Source organism: Scomber scombrus, chromosome 4 (genome assembly GCF_963691925.1).
Source record: "Scomber scombrus chromosome 4, fScoSco1.1, whole genome shotgun sequence".
Taxonomy (NCBI): Eukaryota; Metazoa; Chordata; class Actinopteri; order Scombriformes; family Scombridae; genus Scomber; species Scomber scombrus.
Window position 1 is genome coordinate 5,499,685 of NC_084973.1, and position 22,332 is coordinate 5,522,016.

The 22,332-nt window shown below is 38.4% G+C and overlaps 1 protein-coding gene across 4 annotated transcripts in view; it reads right to left on the reverse strand.

Moving 5' to 3' along the window:
• stxbp1b (syntaxin binding protein 1b) overlaps positions 1-4,222 on the reverse strand; it is a 28,069-nt gene extending 23,847 nt beyond the window's left edge. For all 4 annotated transcript variants that reach the window (XM_062417339.1, XM_062417338.1, XM_062417337.1 and 1 more), the window contains exon 1: positions 4,186-4,222. In XM_062417339.1, the coding sequence (XP_062273323.1) occupies positions 4,186-4,222 (37 nt within the window). The remainder of the gene's footprint in view (positions 1-4,185) is intronic.
• Between the last annotated feature and the right edge of the window lie 18,110 nt (positions 4,223-22,332).

Here is a 22,332-nt window from a genome sequence, read left to right on the forward strand (position 1 = left end):
CACCCACCTACACATATTAACTGGGTACGTGATCTCATGAGTTGCATCCACCTTGAAAAGATAAGATATCTGATAATTGGCAAACAAGATACATTTCTGTCAATCTAGGAGCCATTTATTTCCCATTTCTCCTCCCTTAATGCCACAGGGATCACTCCCACCCCACCATTGGGCTGATAATCCTTTCTCAGTATTATTATGATTTTTTGTTGTTTTTGTATTTTACCCTTAGCATTACTTTGCCTTAATCATATATTGCCCCCCTTACCCTTCCTTTTCCCTTTCTCTTCTGCTTCTAACCAATTTTATTTCTTTCTCATTACTTGGATTGGTACTGGTATCATCATTTTTTAAACAATACCCAGCCCTACTTATAACACTACTTCCATTAGGAATATTATTATCTCTCTCATGTTTCTCAGGTCACGTTTTGTCGTGTTATATATGTGAATGTTGCAATAAAAGACACCTGCCTTACATAGCCGTTTTGGCCACATTTCTCTCCACATTTCTTTTGTAAAAAATAATGCATCTCAATAGACTTCTTTATTAAATAGAGGTTAAATGCATTGAATAAAAACATGAGATATTAACTGTAACATTGCTTGACTTACTCTAACCTCTCCAATCCTGCCAGAAGCACAGCTGACAACTGAATGGAACAGAGCCACTGTCAATGTTATCAGTTCCACCTGTGCTTTTTTATGATGGTCACAATGTCTGTAGTGAAAAAGGTCCATGGCTAGCCGAACTGGTTTGATAAATACTTATAGTGAGTCAAAATGTGGAATCACCATCTCATGTACAGTATGACGTACGATGAGTACTTTTTGTAATGCCTAACTTTATTATCTAGGTGGGAAAAGAGAGACCGTCCTCCTGAAACACGACATAACAGATCGTAATGTTAGTCATCCAAAAACTATCTATAGTTACATATGAACAACAGACACCATCTAGTGGCTGTAGTAATTATGACCCAGAGCAGTGATGCATAACCAAACAGTGGTCTTTGCCGCAGGAGGCCACTGTTTGGTTTTTTCCCGTTTCCAACTGTGAGTTAGGGCAGTTTTAAAAAAAAAAACGTAACTACGATTATCCCCTAACCTTAACCCTATGGTTATTACTGTAGCCATGACAACGAAGGTGGCCTAACTTTAAGGCAGTAGTAATTTTAACCCACACCACAGCTGTGTCCGAAATCACTCCCTTATTCATTCATTCACTACTCCCTATATAATAAACACTGAATAGTTCCCTCAGTAGTAGAACCAGACCAATATATTGACCAGCTGATATTATGGGCCGATGTTGTACCTATCACAGATATATTGGGATCAGGGTATACGCTGATATTATTTTTAAAGTTATATAGGCCACATTTATACAATAAAGTGTCAAAACGTGTTTTTAAGACACCACTGCAAAAAAAAGTATGTTTATGTATATATTCTTGTGTTGTCAAATCATAAACGTCATTAATTTTTAACAGTGATGCCAAACAGTTTTGGAAAGTACAGTCAAATGATGCTGCCCTGCTGATTACTGCAGATAGGGGGCACCAGATTAGAAAACACTCCTACCTGTCATTCTGGAGTCACACGTTCAAACAACATATTCAGTCATTTAATATGGAAGACTTGTTGAAAAAAAATCCTCTTCCTGCTACCATCTCCCTCTGCCAGGGTACACCCTAATAAAGTATCTCACTTGTTTTAAAGGTTTTATAAAGTTACATATTTTGGAGCAGACACACACCTGCAACAAAGCTGAGTCAACAATTACCCCAAATGCCCCTCACACTCAAAGGCTCCAAAGAGCCCATATTCACTGTGTGTCATTTGTTTTAATGATAAAGGGCATTATTAAAAAAAACAATACTCTCATATCAGATTATAACATCATAGTATGATACAGCGCCATAAAGACATCACCTGACTGCCATCACTACTGCATGCTAGAAGAGTGCAGCTGCACCTTCACTCCAGGCTAAATTGGCACTTTTTGACACAGCTTCCTCTATACAGTCCCTGTTACCTTGACAACAACTCTGTCAGCTACTAGAAACACACTGACAACTTCACCTGACAAACACCAAAACCAGAAATACAATGGTCTGTAAAGAGGTAACTAGCCTATATAAACATGATAAGTGTAGAAATAAGAGCTCTAAAATACTGTACACTCTAAATTGCAGAAGATTCAGTCATCCTGTATGAAGGATTATACAGAGTTATAAATTGTATGGCTTTATTATTGTGTAATAAATCCGTTATTAATGCTTTATACATCAGTTGTAATACATTCATAAGAAATACCTCCGAGTTGCCAGGTCGGGGAAAAAACTGTTTAGACTTTTTGACAACTTATATCTTTCTGGACCAAACTTATGGACACTAACAATGGTAGAATTGATGATTAAAATGCCTAATTGATGACTTATTAACATTTATATTACATAGATAGTGAGGAACGAAGGACCATTTTTAATGTATGACTACATTATACATTTTGGTATTGATTGAACCTGTAGTAACCGTAAAGTACTTGGGCCTTTGGAAAGATAACAGACTCATCTTTAAAGCCCATATCTCAGATTTAATTGATAAACTACTGAGAGTGAAACTAGGAAATAAAGCTTGTTTATCGTCTGTAGGGGTAGTGGTGATGATGTCTATATGCATCAGCCTTTACTCTTAAACCTCTGGATGCCTTTTTTCACTCTGCAGTTAGATTTGTGACAGGTTACACTTACACTACACATCACTGCACTCTTCATCAGAATATATGGTGTCTTTCTCTCTATGTAAGAAGAGAGTATCATTGGCTCATGTTGACTTAAAAAAGCTCTTATGAATAGATTACCATTTTATCTATCTTCATTTCTCATCTGGATATGTGAAGCTCATCAGACATGTCCTACTGACTGGCTTCAGTTACAACTTCCATCAATAAATAATAAGCTTGGAAAGTCAGCTTTCAGATATGTTGCACCATCCTCATGGAATAATTCACAACAGATCCTAAAGCCCAATACTCTGCTGTCCCTGAGTACTTTCAGTGAACTCATGAAAGGCACAATGTATATATTAGTTGCTTTATATGACTTAGTTGTGTACATTGAGAAATCTGAAAGGTCTCATTTATTTCTCTTATTTATTTAAGTAAGAGCTCCTGTTACTCTGTGTACCTATATATATTTATATAGTTACCATACAGAGAGGATAAGCTGCCAATGGATTTTTTCAGAAAAGTTGTCATTAATGATTTATAACTGAAAGCATGAGTATTAATGATTCATTTACAATCAATAAAGAAATTAATTAATACAGTTGACTTACTAAGCCTTTAATACAGGCGATCTATTAGAAAGTGATAGCCAATTAATATTGATTGTTTTAATAAAAAAAAAGATATACAAATATACTAGTTTTTTGTTATTTAAAATCAACAGTATTATATCTATAACAGTATTTTTTTTACTCATATCAGTTTTCTCCCATGCTTAAAAAAGCTTCAATAAATTGTATTGGGTTGTTCAGTCCTGGATGCGTTTATGTCTCTATTCTAATGACTCTTTAAGACACTCGTGTATATAATGACTGTGTATTGTAACTAGGCTGATATGAAGCTGACACAGTATAGAACTAACTCTGGTTTAGTTATTAATGTGAGTGTCACTGTCGACTCTTCCTCCACTACTTCCTCTGAGAATGATGTCAAAGCGCTTAATCCGCACAGACAAAGATTAGTGAGGAAGGATTTACACCAAACCAGGACTCCAACCACACTGACGGCTCAATAAACGTCAAACTAAACATCCACAAACACATTCATAATAAAATCCATCTCACTGAAGATCATATTGAAAAGATGAAGTGTTTGGAGAGCTGCTGGCAAGTGTCTGTGCGTATTTTGCGCGTCGAACTTCCCTCATTAAGAAAGTGCTGAGCTGCACTGTTCTGTTGATCGATCAATGTTCGAACACGTTCATCACACCAAGAAGCGTTCACGTCTTACATAAAATATTTGAAAATGAGCTATCCATACCCGTACAGTACTTTACATAAGCTTTGGAATAACAATCATTAAACCATTTGTTTAGGAGCCAGCATGTGTTTAAATCAAATAAACACACGAGTTGATCAAATAAAATAATAAATAAGTTAATAAAACTCTTCTTACTGTCTCCAACAATGGCTTTTAGTCCAGGTGGTGCCATGATGAACCCTGTGCTGTGTGTCCACCTCTCCTCAGATACTAGCTGACCTGACCTGCAGCCACAGTCAAGCTCACAATAATACGTACAATAAGCAACCTACTTCCGGTCCAACTGAAGCCAAAATAAGGTGCCAAATACCTTACTATTGATATGAACTGAGAAAATCAGATTTGTATGAGCTTTCATAATAATGTTTGTATTCTTCTTATGGTGACAGTGTGTTGACACATGCATGTGAATGTGATAAACTGATCGTAGTGTCACTGCTAAACTAAAAAGAGGAGTGTTGCTACTAGATTGGATGGGTTGAAGGGTCAATTAGTGAAACCCTCGCGAGATTTGTGTTGTATTGTTGTAGCATTTTGAATTTGAAACGAAACCTTTAGTAACGTTGGTTGCTGCTGTCCTTTGCTGTCTAACAATCCAGTAAGACACGCTGTGTTTAGGCTTTTATTTTGAAGTCAGGGTGGCAAAACGCGAAAAAGCACGCGTGCGTTTCAGGTGACTTGCTGTCCGAGAGAAACGTCAAAGTGCTTAAAACAGGTTTCATTATGAAATCGTGTCTCTAAATAACACTGCAGTGCTTTAAATTAATATTAAAACATTTTCATGCCATTAATCAAAATAATAAAACAGGGAAGATAATTTGAGGTTACACAAATTCAACTAGATAAACTGTCTTTGCAGATTCAACAGTTTACATGATTACTGATTCAAATTTATTGATTAAATATTGGCATAATTAATTTTTCTTAACATCATAAAGTGTGTCCAGTGGCGGCTGGCCAATAGAGGGCGATAGGGCGCCGACCACTTGTGTTTGTGCAATATGCTTTTTATGTTTTGTATAAGAATGCCTCAAGGTATTAATATTGGCATTATATAATTACTATTTCACAGAGCACTGGTATCCAGCCGTTTATGTACACAATCCCAATTGTTTTGGGATGGTTATTGAAACTGAGTTAATAGGCTATATGCACAGCTCCACTACTTCCTGACAAACTGATTAATCCAGGTGTGTCTGACCATTGTTGTTGTCACTAGTGAGGTCAGACACACCTGGATTAATCAGTTTGTCCAATAATGTAAGACAGGAAATAAAGGAACTGTATTGAGTTCAGGAAGTAGTGGAACTGTGCATAAAGTTCATGAAGCACAGCCCCACCTAGAATATTTTTCACCAGCCGCCACTGTATGTGTCATTTCAAATAAACAAAGCAGGATGAAGGATACGAGCAAAGATGAAGAGTAGGCATCTGTTCTGATGTTTATGTTTATTTATGTATGAATATATAAAAATCGGTGTCCACTCACACGTCTGAATGCACACTGTAAAAAAAGAAACAATTAAATAATAGATAGATCATTCTGGAATACGGTGACCGTCCAGGAGAGGGCAGCAGAGGAGAAGTAAACAGCATGTCGCTCTTCAAACGAGAGAAGGGAAGGAAATGTAAAGAGGTCTCACTCTGCTAGAAAACTCCCCTTTCTTATTGCTGCTCTTCTATTTTACTGTCCACTTGCTGCTGTAATACTGCACATTTCCCCATTGTGGGACTAATAAAGGAATATGTTATCTTATCTTATACACAGCAGTGTATAAACCATAACAAAATAATAATGTACTTATACACATCTAGAAGTCTCACAGAGAGGCTTTATGAACTGTTAGTTGTATTAGTTGTTATTTAGAGGCATGGGGTACACAGAGTCACATAGGACCAGTGGCATATTTAACTGTAACATACTTGGGCAGGTATTGGTGTAGATAAAGAAGAAATCAGGAGAAACCCAATTTATGTAAAGTGACACTGTCTTTATTTTACTTGTACACGTGAATATTGGATTTTCCTGCCAAAATTTTTTTCCACGAGAATATCCCTCATGTTCATTTCATGTTAAACAACTTTGTTTTCCAGGTCAAAAATGACCGTTTCATTAAGACTCATAACAAAAACTGTAATAATACATATATTATCACTACTTGTTGTGTTACATTTTTTTAATCAACTGAAGTTCTTGTGAACATTAAAAGTTTTGAACTTTTATTTGTTATTTATGGCCTGTATGCCTCACTGATCTGAGCTTAAACATCTTGAATTCGAGTTCTAAAAAGCATCATTTCTGGATTATTTTGACTATAAGAACATAATATACTTTGTATCACAGACTACTTTGGGTCAAAGTTACCAAGTTGTTTTGAAACCATTTAAATCTTTTATACAGTCACATAAAGTAACACTTGTAATCCCAGTCAAAAGTGAACATTTTATTTGTGTACAAAGGAAATTATCCCAAAACTACACTTGACAATTTCACAATATTCCAAGATCAATGTCTTAATACATTAAAGAACAACTAACAAGAACAATAACATTACAATGTTCATCAGTCTATTAGATGTGTTTTTGCCAAATAACCGAAAAAAAGGCAGCATCTCTTCCTTCTGTCACCTTTCACTCTTGCAGCAAGTGTTGTTGCTTCTCGGCCTTGTATCTCTCTCACCAATTCTGCAGAGGCTGGTGTTCGGGGAAGGTGTTGGCGTTGTTGAATGTGGGGTGCTAGCATGGCTTTCCCCAACTCCTCCAGGAATAGACTCCTCTTGAAATATTTCCCCTGCTTCCATCCTGGACTTGCCTCCATCCACACCACGAATGCATTTTAAGCTCCATGTTGAAAAACACCACCATGGGCCAATGTGCTGTCTATAGACACTATTAAAGATAGCTAGATTGTGTTCACATATTTGCTTATCAACAAGCCATTTCTTGGCATGGCTCTTAAATGAGGGATATGGCGGAGATTCTCTAATTGACTGTGGTACTGAATGCCACAAGCATCTGATTGTGGCTCCTGCTGCTGGCGGACGCCACTGATGGTAGGTTGTGGCAACGGAAACCACTGGAGGCTGCTGGTGGTGGACAAGGGGTCCTCGGGTACACGAGGATAAATCCTTCTCCCCGTCCTCCTTGTCCTGCAAATAGAAATATAATTTATTTTCCTGCTCCTTTAACACAACTAACATATAATGTTCTCCTTCGGACATCATAACTTATCAGAGAGACTTCACTCAGATTGACCATCATAAATTAAAAGACACTGCACATTCCTGACTTCCCCCTCTGTGTCTCCTGAAACCACACACAGCATGAAAGTGAGAATTAGTGTTAAACACTTAAACAAGAACATCTTAGTAAATAGTATGATTTAAACACAATACCAATTACTTATATCAGTATCAATTACCTAAAGAAACCTCCATTGTAACAGCTATTACAGCGATCATAGATAAATGGGTATTTGAAGAACTGTCATTATACTTTCTCCTTTCATAAAAACAAATGTTGGTATGAGAATGTTACTTAATATGAGAAAGTGTTACATTGATGTTATGTTTACATTATGGTGATAATCAATTATTTATCATAGAATAAGTAGAATAACAATGTGTTATACTTGATCATATTAATCCTTTTCAGGTTTTAATGAATGGCAGCTTGATGAATCAAGCTGATGTCATATTAATGCCAGAATGATACATCCTGTGTTCTGTGTTAATAGGTTATAGTATGCATTTTAAAATCAGGATTAAATACTGAATAAATGATGATGATGAAAAGTGTTGCGGTAAAAAGCTGGAAATTAGATCCTCACAGTAGCTGGGATGAATCTGATTGGCTGACACACAAGCCCTCCCCAGGAGAAAAAACAGCTGCACCCATCTGAAACCGGCTTTGCTTGACTCGACTTGGCTTTGCGTTGTTTCAGGTTTTACTTTGTCCATCTTTTCTTTTCTTCACCTCACACATTCTTACTTTAGTCACCTTATCTTATTCTTTTAATATTTAGTTATTCTTTATCTTAGTTTTCTTAAGTTTTTGTAATCTTGTAACTTTTGTCAGCAAACGTACAGAGAAAAGGCCCTTTAAGTAAACACGTCATTAAGTTTTGCATCCAGCCTGTTTTTGACATTTTTGAGGATTTTGACATGTGGTATGAACGTAACGTGGATCCAAGTGATTCACTAGACGCTTAAAGGTAGGGTATGTTATGTTGTTCAGAAGCACTTTTTGTTATACTGGGTGAAATGGTCCTTCTATTATCATAGGTATCAATACATTATGACTTTAGAATAAACAGACTTATGACGGGAGGGGGAGCAGCAGGGTGGAACTTAGAGGAGGCAGGAGGAGGTGATATTTCTTGCTAGCTTTCCAACATTACAAACCCTACCTTTAAACCCGATGTTGTCCACGACAGACAGCGGCTGCTGGTCCAGGCATATGAAATACATTATTTTACATTTATTTCCTTTTGTTTCTTGCTTTCTTTCTCATAGGGCTCTGCTCGCTGCAAAGTCTCTTTCACTAACAGCTGAGCAAGAGCCGACTTGGGCTTGTTTGCGGCGTGCAGTCGGTCCCTCTCTTCCTTTTGACAAGCTAACGTGGTATACTCGTCATATTCCTTCACATGGCTAACTTTCAGATGTCTTATGAGGTTCGTTGTGTTAAAATTCCTTGCTTTCTCTCCTCCACGACTGATTCCCTTTGAACAGACCTTGCAAATTGCAAATTGAATGTCCTTTTCCGACACCTGGAAAAACTTCCAGACTGGCGACGACATCTTAGCGGTGCATTTGTAATTGTCTCGCGTTAATTGTGTCATAAGATCGGCTCTTTTGATCGGCCTAAATGAAAAGTCCGATCAATTCCGACACTATGCAAATCGGCCCAGGCCGATCGGGTTCCTGATCGATCGGAGCACCCCTACTTTAAATGTCATTATGGTGTATGCTCAGTAGTATGATGGCCTTAGAAATGTTAATAAGCAACTGTCATGTCACCGTTGTCAACATTTTTTACCTGACACATTTTTCTACTGTTACAATTTCCCTTTACTGCATCATTTTGTCTGCTATTTAAATTACGGGTTCATTTCAACAGGTGATTTACATGCTCCAAGCCTGCTGTGTGTAATAAATAACACCTGTTGTATCGAGCTCTGTTTCCCCGTTGAGATGTGTTTCCCCTAGTCCCGCCTCGTCCGAAATGGCGAAGGAAGCCCGCGTTCACAAAAAGCTTCCCCACAAGCTGTTGTGCTCGTACCACAGAGGCACTGTGGAGAGAGCTAAGGTTCAAAACTGACCTTTTTTTACCGAGTTTTATCTGAAGATGTTGTATGGTAGAAGTGAAATCCAAATTTCATGACTGTCTAGTTATATTTTTAAACTGCACATATGTTTGCGTTTTTATGTCTTTATTAACACAACCAACGACTGTTATTTCTATCAATAAAAAATATTATTTTTGTGAGAGACTTTTCATTTTGAATATTATGGACTTTTGGAAGAAAGTGTGCTCATTCATTTATAGGCTAAATTTAAATCGCTATTTTATCATATTTGTCTTAAATGCAGCTCCATATAACAGGTAAAGCACATCCTGACAGCTTGGAGTATTACTGTGACAGCTTGGAGTATTACTGTCAGATATTGTTCCCCCTCTATTCCATATTAAAGGAGGCTAAGACAAGCATTAAAGACTTTAATAACATTAAACAAAAAATAAATAGTGTATACTAACTTTTTAGAATATACAATTATTATTCAAATGCAATCAATACAAAATTAAATGGCAACATTTGCAATATTTAAAGCTACTCTTACCTTTCTTGCATTTCACACAGCACATTGAAAAAACTTGAACAGCAACAACCCCTCCTCCCTCCTATGTCCCACCCCCGCACTCCCTTCCCCTCCACCTCCGCAAACTACAATATAGATGACCAAGACAATGCACATGCACACACACATAGTAACGTGAGTGGACGGGTTGTTACAGAGGAAAGTTCAATTGAGATAAACTGTACATTTTACCAAACATGGAAAAAGCGCCAATCACGAGAGATCTGGCATTATGTACGCACAGGTTACCCAACACTAGGTAATTATCTAGAGCTAACTAAGGTCCGTTAGCAATATGCTAAACGTGATCTGGTAACTGTAATGTTACAACAAATACAGTCAAACGTAACGTTATCACATATGATGTTGTTAGAAAGACTGAAGGCGGAACCTAAATTTGTTGTTGCCATGGTTTCCTCCCTGCCCGGTTATTGTGTGACAAGCTATGAAGCCGGCTAACTTTATTTTCCTTAATGTGCGTCCTTAAATGATAAGTAAGTTATGTCAATAGATGTTTCACTGATTGTTTATTTGACTGTAACCTGTTTATTGATTTATGTAAATCTCACGGCATTTGTAGAATTTAAACGGCAGTTATAGCACTTGTTAGCATTATGCTAGCGCATTTCTATAATGTTTATTATTAAGGTTTTCCGTTATTAGTGCCATAAATAGCAACAACTTATTTCATCACTATTAACACATTAATATATTTCAATCAGGAGAGACCAGAGATAAAGTAAAATATGTTTATTCTGCAGATGATATTAATGATCAGGTATTGTCATAGTCTTTGGCGCTTGGACTCTGCAGTGAGAATATTTGAATCGAAGAACGTAAGTCCTGAGCATCAGCATGATAGATCCCCCCATGGAGTCCAGACACTGGTGGTGGTGGCTGATGACTTCGATCAATCTTCTCGGGCCAGATCACAACAAGTCATCTTAAGGCTGAAACTGATCGGGCTGATGAAGTTTGAAGTGTTGCTTTGAGGAATATGAAGACGTGGTTGGTGATGGGGAGGTGGTGGGTTGCGCAAAACAGCATCAAGAGAGCACCTGTGACTGATGACTAAAGAATGAGAAATAAAACTATGATGTGAGCATACAAAGTGGTACAAGGTGGTCTTCCTGTCTGAACTTTCGCTAAGCTTCATTACTTTGAGAGAAATTCTTATGTTTATTGAATGTTTATCATTTACACGATAGCTTCCAGTTACATTGTATACCACTGTTGCCATGGTGATTAACGTTACCGTTTGTTATATTGTTTCCAGACCACACAGATGTTGTATGTTAGATTATGCAAAATAAAAATACCTTTCAAGCAGAAACTCTGCGACCATTTCATCCCTTTTTAGCTCTGGATAAAGCTTCATCAGACTTCTCCATCGCTCGAAAGCAAAGCCGATGTTGATTCTTGTTTTAGCTGTTGTTGCATCAAGCTCTTTCTTTGTGGTGGCTTTTTCTAATATACTTTTCTTTTTCCCCGTGGGAGCGGCTGGAGGTGGAAGCCGTGTTAGGTCGCTACTGTCTGTTTACGGCTATCTCTGTGGATCATGGATGTATTATAATACCGTGGACCCATAACAGTCTCTCTTCCGGGTAGGGGTACGCGCACGATTACGTAATACGGAAGGAGAAAACAGGCTGGTTGCTCGACCAAGCATATCATTTGGACCGAATGATATGATTGGTCAGAGTTTTCACTGAATATTATGAGAATGGAATCATGTTTTGTTCCTGTGCCTGGTGGATCTCTTTAACATTTTAGAATGCCATTACCTTATTAATAGCATTTTAACCTAAACAAAAAAATGTGTAAAAATGTAACAAAGGTAAGGTTAGCTTTAACTCATCAACAAAAACATCAAAATAATTTTAAAAATGAAACATTCAAAATCAACTATCAATAGAAAATGTCTTATTGATACATGCACTTCCTTTCCTTTCCTTTAGCATGCTGCACATACAAATGTGTCCTCTGTCTTTGGCCTTCCAACACATGCATGGTGGAACCACCGTCCACAGGCATCACAGGATATCTGTAGTGCAAAAAACATTTTAACACTGCATGAAATATTTAAAGAAAACTTGGAAAGACAAATTAATATTGGCAAAACGTGCAAACGAAGATTTTTTTTGTTTGCTGCCCATGATGGAACGTTTTCGGAAGATTTCTTGCAAGTGAAAATACTGGCACTTACATGAGTGTGATGATTGTTTCCGTTCCGTGATTGCTCTGCCTGGTTGGTCTGATTGTCCTTGTTTTCTTCTTTCCAGAAAGTACCCAAGCAGATCAAGGTAATCAGGCTGAAGCAGTTCACCTGGGCTGGGGGTTGGGCCACCTTTTAAAACAAGCTGGCCTGCTCAGTCTCGCTCGCTCTCTCTACCAACCAGCAGCAGAACCTTTTTTCTTTGTTTGCTTTATTTGATTGATTTCTAGCACTCAACATACTCCTAAGTTGATTAAATAAATGTGTTCTCCTCCTTGGTTTTGTCATGAATTTTGAGCCAGTTCATGACAAAATGGGGGCTCGTCCATTCAGTAAGACCTAGTATTTAGTTGAATTTGGTTGTTTTTTTTCTTTCTTTTCAACTATTGGTAAGTGGCATTCATTCATTGCTGGGTTTTTTGGGATTTGACTGTTTCTTGGGGGAGAATTAAACATGCTGGTTTTAAATTTTTTGGTAGGTAATGGGATTGGGAAGAGTTTTGGTGCTCGGTTTGGTCCAGTTTTGGTAGGTCATTTTAAGGGGTGACTTTTGGTGTAGTCCTTATAAGGAGTCTATTTCCCCCTGGTAGGCTTATCAGGTTCGACTTTTAGAACCTGGGGTATATTGTGTGGCTGTGAAAGTGAGTAGAGCTATATGCTCAGGTTCACGTCAGTGGAGTGCTGGTGGTGGCTGCATAGCAGGTATTTTCCAGTCCCACTGAGTTTGTGATTAAAGACCCTCTCGCCGGTAACAGCCTGAAGAATAGGGTTGAGTTAGATAGTTTTTGTTCTTAGTTAGCGGGGTTTTGGACTTCCTTGTTTGTGGCTACTTCAAGTTGAAATGAGTAAAATACATACAAACACAGGACCACATTTTATACATAAAATACCCATGTCAGCTCTGCCTCTTCATTGTCATCTGCATTTTCCTCCCCACAGTTGAAGCAAAGGTTTGTCAGATTGTCTGTCACAAAAAATGAAAAGTATTTGAAAGAGGGCAACATTTGTGAGGACAAGATTTCTTTTGAGTCCCCGGCAATTGTATTTTTTGTAATTTTCAGCGATAATAACCTGAGTAGTCAAAGATGTTTTCATTTACAACTTGTAGGGTTTAATATATAACTTACCAGATTCCCAAAGAAGAGTTGTGGAAATCTGTCAACGTAACTCTGCCACATCATTTCGGCCAACCGGGAATTTGACCTCTTCACTGGTCAAGATTTTCTCTATGAACAGATATTTTGTTATCTTTTACCTACACATACAAATCTAAATATATAGTTTATCTGGGAAGCACCACTTTATATCTGCACATCATGGAGTAGAAAGGGCAATTTTTTTCATACCTTGATGGCAAAAAACCCCACAAGAGGTGCTGTCTGGTTGGTGTGGATGAGGCACTGTGTCACATTTCCATCTGGACACATTAATCCCTTTTTTAAAATATTCAGAAACATACATTTTTCAATATTGCCTGGGGCTGAGGCTGTGACTGCAGCAGAGCCTGACGCTGGAGCTGCTGCTTGGCCTGTTGGTGGTGCTGGGGCAGGGGCTGTTGATGGTCTCGGTGCTGTTGGAGGTACCGGGGCCGTGGCTGTTGGTGGTGCCAGGGCCAAGGTTGTTGGTGGTGCCGGGGCTGTTGGTAGTGCCAGAGCTGGGGCTGTTGGTGGTGCCGGGGTTGTTGGTAGTGCCAGGGCCAGGGCTGCTGGTGGTGCCGGGGCCGGTGGTGCCAGGGCCGAGGCTGTTGGTAGTGCCAGGGTTGTTGGTGGTGCTGGGGCTGTTGGTAGTGCCAGGGCTGTTTGTGATGCCGGGGCTGTTGATGGTGCTGGGGCTGTTGGTGGATTTAAGATTGAGGTATTATTGGCTGTGGTGTTTTGAAAATTCGAAGGTGATCGATATTCACCTTTGGTAGGAACTGGTTGTCAGACTGCAGGTCTGCGCTCTTCTTGTCGATAGCAACTATCGTAAAGGGACCAATCCAGTTTTTATCCAGCTTCCCACCTTTTCTTTGCTGACTGCAAATATTTTTGCGCAGCACCTCGTTTCCCACCTGTAAACATGCCTGTTTTGATGATTTTGGCAATTTATATTTGTTTTGGGCTGTGGCTATGTTTTCCCGCACTAGACTATAAATTGCGTCCTGCCTTTTAATGACCTCCGACAGCACCTCCTGGTCAAGGTCATTCTCCATGCCTATGTCAATCTGTAAAAGAGAACTTTCATTTTTTTCATTGTTGTTGCTCCGCTGTTACAGTCATTAGACTATATGTGGGGAAAAAATAAAATTGCATATTTCCAACCATGTCAACAAAATAGATTAGGTCCCCTTATTTAAATGGACACTTGCTTTCTACTAAAAACTATAGACTTTTCCTTGGTCACAAAATATTAATGTACTGAGCATATTACTTATTTATTGTATAGCGTGGAATAAACATTGACACTGATTGTCAATTAACTATAGTTTTTCAATTTTTTATTCAAACTAAGAATTAACTGAGCCAACCTTGTAATCCTCCGGAACCTCACTCGGGAGGCGGGCCTCTGTCCCAAACAGGAGGAAGAATGGTGAGAACTTTGTCGTCATGTGTTTTTTGGTCCTCAGCCAAAAAATCACAGCATCCAGATATTTGTCCCAACTCTCTGGACGTTGGTTAACAATTTTGCACAGTGCCCTGAAAAGTATTATCATATAAATAGGTAGGCCACCTTGTTTCAAATACATTTTCAGTTCACAATATCATAAATATATTCAACATTACATGTATCAACAAAGATATACACAGCAAAAGTAATATAATTACAGCACTGTTACCTCTGTATTGTCCCATTTAACTTTTCCACAAGCCCATTTGTTCGTGGATGATATGAGGCACAAAGGCTTCGCTCAATCCCCAGACATTTGCACATCTCATTGTTTAGCTGTTGGCAAACAATAACAAGCACATTATCATTTGTTTGAATCAAATAAAATTTTGCCTAGTAATTCAATGCAAAAAATATTACTTCATATGCAAATAAATGTGAGATAATCTCACATACAGTACATTTAAACACTGTCCAAAAATACATCAACATTTATGTAACAACATACTTAACATTTAACAAACTCACGTCCCTGGTCAGTTAGGATCCTTTTTGGGGCCCCAAAACGATAAAAGAACCTAACAATACAGTCTGCCATATTTGCAGCTGTTTTGGATGGTAGGGCAAAAGCCTCAGACCACTTGGTGAAGTAATCCACCATTACACAGATATATGTATTGCCTGCCTCTGTCTCGGCCACTTTGCCAATGATGTCCATCCCCGCAAGTTCAAACGGTTGGCTCACCTTAAAAATGGAGAGCACAATAACAAATTTGAATTACTAGTAAGCATTCTCCATCACAAAATATAAGATTCAAAGAGTAAAGTAAAATATTGTCCCTTACCAGTCTCATAAGCTGCTACAATCTTCTTTCTGAAGGCCTCAGACAGTTCTTTCGATCTCACCATGGTGCTCACTCTCATTTCAACAGTCAGGGGCACACCAAACTAAATGTCTGAGGTTTAAATAGGGCAAACCTCTTTCAATGCTGAGTAACAATGTTCTGATTGTTTGCACCTGATGTGATACACCTGTGTGTGATTTTAGCCATTTTAAGTGGGAATGAATGTGGGGGTGGTTTATACATCATATTTACATGTATATATTTATATCTTGCATAGTCAAGTATTAATTACTCATAACATATATTTTTATATTAGATCTTTGTGCATGTATGTATGTCTTGCATAGCTAAGTATATATTTTACATACATTTCATGTTACATTATATTATTTTGTATTATATTGTTTTATAATATACTATAATTATTATATTATACTATATATAACAACATTACATTACACATAAATTATTATGCTGCCCTATTATTATGATTATTATTATGCTGTCATCATACATTAATATTATAATTATTATTATATATTACTACTATTAATAACAATAACACTGTCATTTCATCAGTAGCATCATAATTACCACTAATATTACCATCGCTATTTTGAAAGTTTAGGATTCTTTTAAGAGTGACAAAGATTTCATTCTTGTTACATGCAATATCAAAAGTCTGTACACCTGTATCCCTGATGATGTAGGAATTGAAGCACTGTTGCATTATTTTGAAACACGCCCTACTGAGGTATTACCACGTAATTAATTTTTGTTGTCCCTCACTGAAATAATTCTATCGAGAAACTTTTTCCAATATGCAGGAGCTTATTATCTGCGGAGGCCAGGTGTAAGCATGGGGAGTTCCTTTGCTCTTTGGGTATAGTTGTGAAGAACTGTACCATTGAATTGTTTGCAGAATAATGTTTCTCTTTAGATGAATCAAAAAATATACTGACCCACTTATCAATATCAGCTGTCATGCCAGGCCAGTAAAACCTTTTACACACTGCGTCTCTCGTTTTCGTGATACCACAGTGGGCTCCAAAGGCACTTGCATGGCATTCTTTGAAAATTTGGTTGGCCTCTTCTTTGTCATAGACAACCTTTCTCTTTTGAGTCTTCCCTCTCTTATACAATGTTCCTTCTGTGTAGAATTTAGAAAAAAATAAGTCCTTTATTGCAGGTCATAAATATGTTTTAAATAAACTTCATTAAATTAAAATGAGCTTTGATCTATATAGTGCATTATAGTCTAAATGCTTATGTAATATTGCATTGTTTAAATAAGTTATTTTTACATCACAACTGGCTTTGCCAATATAACAACACCACATGATGTAATAACTACATTTTTAAATGCAATATGCATTTTGTAATAATCTGACTCATTTTGCAATAGCCTACATATTTTCAACTCAATATTGATTGTTACAAAATGCTCCGTTTTTATAACTTTTTCATCATCAAAAAAATTGCAACTCCCACAATTTGTAATAACCACCTCACCATGTAATTATTGATTACAAAATGTTTTGAAATTCATTAGGCCTACATATTGGTTCCAAGTATTTATTACAAAACGTAGGCCGTATTACATTTTGTCGAGTTACTGCATGATGCGGTGTTATTACACAATGCGTTACTACATGACTAAATTATAAACGCATGTATAAATGCAGCTTCCAAAATAACCATACTGTTGATCCTAACCGCTGTAATAGTTTAAAGAAAACCACCTTCATAGTGGTAGGATTTATACTGTATCAAAAACGTTTAATGTCTTTTCACTTACCATCAAGTATGAATTCCGATGCCCTTCTTCGAATTACTTGTTTCTCCGATTTTGTAGCACCCTCTGGGTAGCTACTACATGATTTATAATTAATCATTTCGTGGCAAATGTCTGGATTCATTTCCCTTGCAGGACAAGTGACAACATGGAGTTAATTGAGAATTTGTAAACTTAATGTAAGCTAGTAGTTAGTCTGTTTCATTATTTTTTAAGTCCACAGCCCAATTTACATACCTTATTTATAGCTTTCCCAAAGTTGTTCAACTCGAGCGATGTCTCATTCGGGGTTCTCCTGTGCAAATTGGCTACTGAAATTGAGCTTTAATTGGGATGTTTTGGTTTGATTTAAACTTCAAAAAGTAACGGATGCGGTCAGACTTTATTTCCCTCCAGAAGTTACTTTAATGTTGATTCAACGTTGAAGCACATCTGCCCCAGTCTGTTTGACCTGTCCTGCAATGCTTCGCGCTACAACCTGCTCAGCCTCACTGCCTGCCCTGCATTTGAGTAAGGTAAGTGAAATTTGTATTCAGTCGTAAAGCTTGTAAATGGGAAAAGGCACAGTGATAATTTAACCGCACTGTAAGATTTTTTCCTCTAACCCTAACCCTATTTAGTTTTCAGTAAAGCTGTGGTGGATCAACTTCCGATATTCGATATTCTTGCTAGCTAAAACTTCAGCACCTTGTTTAAATTTATATTTACTTTAAAACAATATGTAGTACTTAATACATGGGCGTAGATGACGTAGGGTTGGTGGGTTTTGTAAATCCATGGGCCCTCTTGTGGTAAAATCCTGCGGCATCACCATACTGCCGAGGATTTTTTATTTTTATTTTTTTGGTTTAAATCAGGGGCGGCTGGTCATAGGGAGGTTCGGGACGTGGTTGACCACGGCTGCCTTCCCTCGTAGCAGCAGGTAGCACAGAGTGTAACGTCAGACTGGGTCACTGCATTATGTTGCAGGGGGGATACGAGCGGCCCCTCGATCCTAACCTCGAAAAATTATATCGGATCTATCTCACTGTTCCAATAAGCAGTGCACAGGCAAAGCGCATTTTAAGTCGCCTTAAACTAATTAAGTCATACCTGTGCTCAACAATGAGTGAGTCTCGTCTCTCAAACCTGGCATTACTTTTCATTGAGAGAGAGATTTCTGAGAAGGCTAACTTTAACAATGTTGTTGAGACATTTGCCAGAATGAAGAACAGAAAAACTTACCGGGACGTTAGCTGGTCCGTGGTTGAACTAACGATAGGCAGCTGCGGCTGTCTAGGAGCAACATACAATTTCCGTTACCGGCGCTAGCTAACGTTACCAGTGAACACATAGCTAACGTTAGCTAAGAAAGTGTGGGGCAGAGTAAGCTGGTTAACTATCTTGCTAATAACTAGCTAGCCTCAGTTAGCAGTCGGGACTGCAACAGCATGCAAACAGTGCCAGGTTCCAACTTACCGTTTTGTGGCTGAACTCCGGTCATTCAATGAAGGCTTCAAACATCAAATTTTTCTAGGGATCAACATGGTCATGGGGTACATTCGATATCCTAGGGCAATAATGTACTGGTCCAGTGAGGATGGCCTTCGCCTAGGCCTAATTGCAGATGCCATGTCTGTAAACAGATTTGAGCAAATTCTGAGTAATCTGTACTTTGTGGATAACTATACTTACCAGCCAGAAAACACAGATAGGCTCTTCAAAGTAAGACCAGTGCTAAGTACGCTTCAGAAAACATTCCTGGCGGCAGCAGACCCTGAAGAATTCCAATCGATTGACGAGCAGATCATTCCCTTCAAAGGCCTACTGTCAATCAAGCAATACATACCAAAAAAGCCCAAACCCTGGGGAGTGAAAGTGTGGGTGAGGGCAGGGTCCTCAGGTTATGTGTACAGATTTGAAGTGTATCAGGGCTCTGCAAATAGGGGTCAGATCAGTGGTTTGGGAATGGCTGGAGATGTAGTGATGCGCCTATGTGATGACATAAAGCAACAAAATCACAAGGTGTTTTTTGACAATTTCTTCTGCAGCATTCCACTCCTTGAGGCCTTGAAAGACCTTGGCATTTATGGCACAGGAACATGCAGAGCAAACAGAGTGAAAGGAGCGAGTGAGAAACTCAAGAGTGAAAAACAACTGAAAAAAGAGGGCAGAGGGGCCTGCTCTGTTGTCAGCACAAGCGGAAATCACTGTCACACGTTGGCTTGACAGTTCTGTCATCCACATGGCTTCAACCTGTGCTGGCCAGTCCCCTGAAGACGTGGCCAAAAGATGGCAGAAGAAAGACAAAACAATGATCAGCGTCCAAAGACCCTTCTCGGTGGGCCTTTACAACCAACACATGGGTGGGGTGGATCTTGTTGACCAGTGTGTGGCAATGTATCCCCACAGACGTAGAAACAAGCGGTGGTACATCCGAGTGTTTTTTTAATTTTTTGGATGTGACCATTGTTAATGCCTGGCGCCTCTACCTGGATTGGAAAAGATGAATCTCCTCATCTTCAAAGCTTCCGTAGCCCGTGCACTGATAAATGCTGGCTCCCTCCAGCAAAGCAGAAGAGGAAGACCCAGTGGGACTCCACCTCCAGCAAAGCGCAGAACAGTGACCAAAGTACCCAGTGAGGTCAGGTTCAGCACAGGAAATCACTGGCCCATGCTCACCCAGGTCAGAAATGCAAACAGATGCCACGATTCTGCTTGTACACGGAAGACCAAATACATCTGCATGCAGTGCCATGTGGCACTGTGCCCTGGATGCTTTGCCAACTTTCACAGAGCCTAGTATTGATGAACTAATGATTGATGAGCATAAAATGTGGTTAATTTGAAAAAAACTCAGTTTGAATCATTTTTACATTAGGTTAATACTGCTTATTCTTTAGTGCTTAAGCGCATGTAGTCCAGTGTAGTGGACATGTTTGTAACTTTCTGAAAAATTCATATTTTTGAAAAAAAAGTGAATATTTGTTTTTTTCATGTCCTAAGCAAAGTAAAAACACATTAAAACATTTTGACTCAGGCTTTCATAATTCATGCATCAGAGGGTTAAAGACTTGAAACACAGAATGGTTGTTGCATTTGACTTTTTTATTAGAATAAGCCAGTAGAGTATTTTAACAGTACAAACATAGTCACCTTTCATTTTCTTCAAGCTCTTTGAATTAATTCATAATATAATCTTATTTATTACAACAAACCAAACAAATATAAATCTAGCTATCTGTAAATCTATATCTCTAAATCTATCTATATATACAGATATCTATCTACAAGTTTTTAATTTATGTTGTAGAAAGTACATTTATTTTGTGCTACCAATTAATAAAAGGATTCATCTAACGTAACCTTCTACAAATTGTAAAGTAGATCTGAGATGAAATGTTAATTTGATTTGTTTAGAGGTAAGGAGTAAACTACACTTAAGGTTGTCACAATCAACGTTTAGCAGCCCATGCTTTCACCAGTGGTCCATTCTGGTAGTTTACCAGGAAGCAAACCACACTGAACAACTGATCTATGCTTCCACACACTGATAGCGGTATGACTTTGTCAAAGAGTTTGTTCTCCTTAACCCTCCGGATACACAGCTCAACGTGGACTCTCAGGTGGGCAATTGACTACGTCTGCTGAACATCCTCCCTAAACATTTTGGTGTTCCTTGACAGAAAGGCAGGTCGGTAAACCTTGCAGGGAACGAGGGTGTCCACAAGAAAGCCCTTGTCTACCATAATAGCCATGTCTGCTGTGAGGAGTTTGGTAATGTCCGATTGCTTGAATATCTCCCTGTCGCTCATAGAACCTGCATACAACGCAGACACAAAGGTGATGGGAACATGGGGAGCAATACCAATCATGGCCTTGAATGTGGTGTGTGATTTATATGTTGAAAACACCTCACTCTGCAAAAGGAGAGAGGAGGGAGTTTGGCAAAAGATTTCTGTACAGTCAAGCACCACTTGTGTGTCAGGGAATGATGAAAACTCTGGTGGTAAGTGAGCTTTGACTTCTTTTGCTAGTAGCCACAGGCGGATGGAACCAAGTAGATGGTACAGAAAGTGTGTCCAGGTAGCAATGATTCTGCTGACTGTGGTGCGATGAATACCAAAACGGTTGGCAAGATCCCTGAGAGGCAGGCCCACAGACAGGTGCATCAGAAACAGGAGTAATTCATCTACGGGTGCAAGTTTCTGTGAAAATAAACAAATAACAAATTAGTCCTGGTTATAGTTGCTTGACTTCTTATATAAAGACAAATAGGATGTTATTATTTAACTTACATGTCTCGACTGCCAAAGCCTGCAGTCCTCATCAGAGGTGTTGCTCAAGTAAATCAGCTGACAGGAAGCTTCAGCAACACATCTGATGAACACTGCAGGCTTTGGCAGTCGAGACATGTAAGGTAAATAATAACACCCTATTTGTCTTTATATAAGAAGTAAAGAAACTAAGTGAAAATAGTCTAGGCATATATATAGCTGTAACTCACAACTAGTTACATAAGTTAATTAGCAGACGCTTTTGTACAAACAACTTACAAAATGTGCAATCTCTAAAGTAGGTAGAACAGATTGCAGCTAAGTCGTTATCATTCTATTTAATAAAGCAGAGACCAGTTAAATCTAACCTATCTAGTGTTAAGCATGACCTTCATTTCTTATGTTTGTTGAGACCCTTATTACATAACTTACTGTTGCTCTTAGTTGAGTTGGCTCATTGCTGTTGGCAGAGGCAGCATTGGCACTGGTGATCCGCACCATCTTAGTTCTCACAGCAGGCTCCACCAGTCGCCAAAAAGCTTGGAAATGCTCGTATGATGCAAATCTAATAATGAAATGATAATCACTTAAAACTTTTTTAGATTATGGTTGTTAACTATGCATTACTGAGAAACACAGTCTCTCTCTTACACCCACACTCACTCCCTCACAGACACACACACACACGTTAATTTAATGTTATTCCAAAAAACAATGACCAACCTTG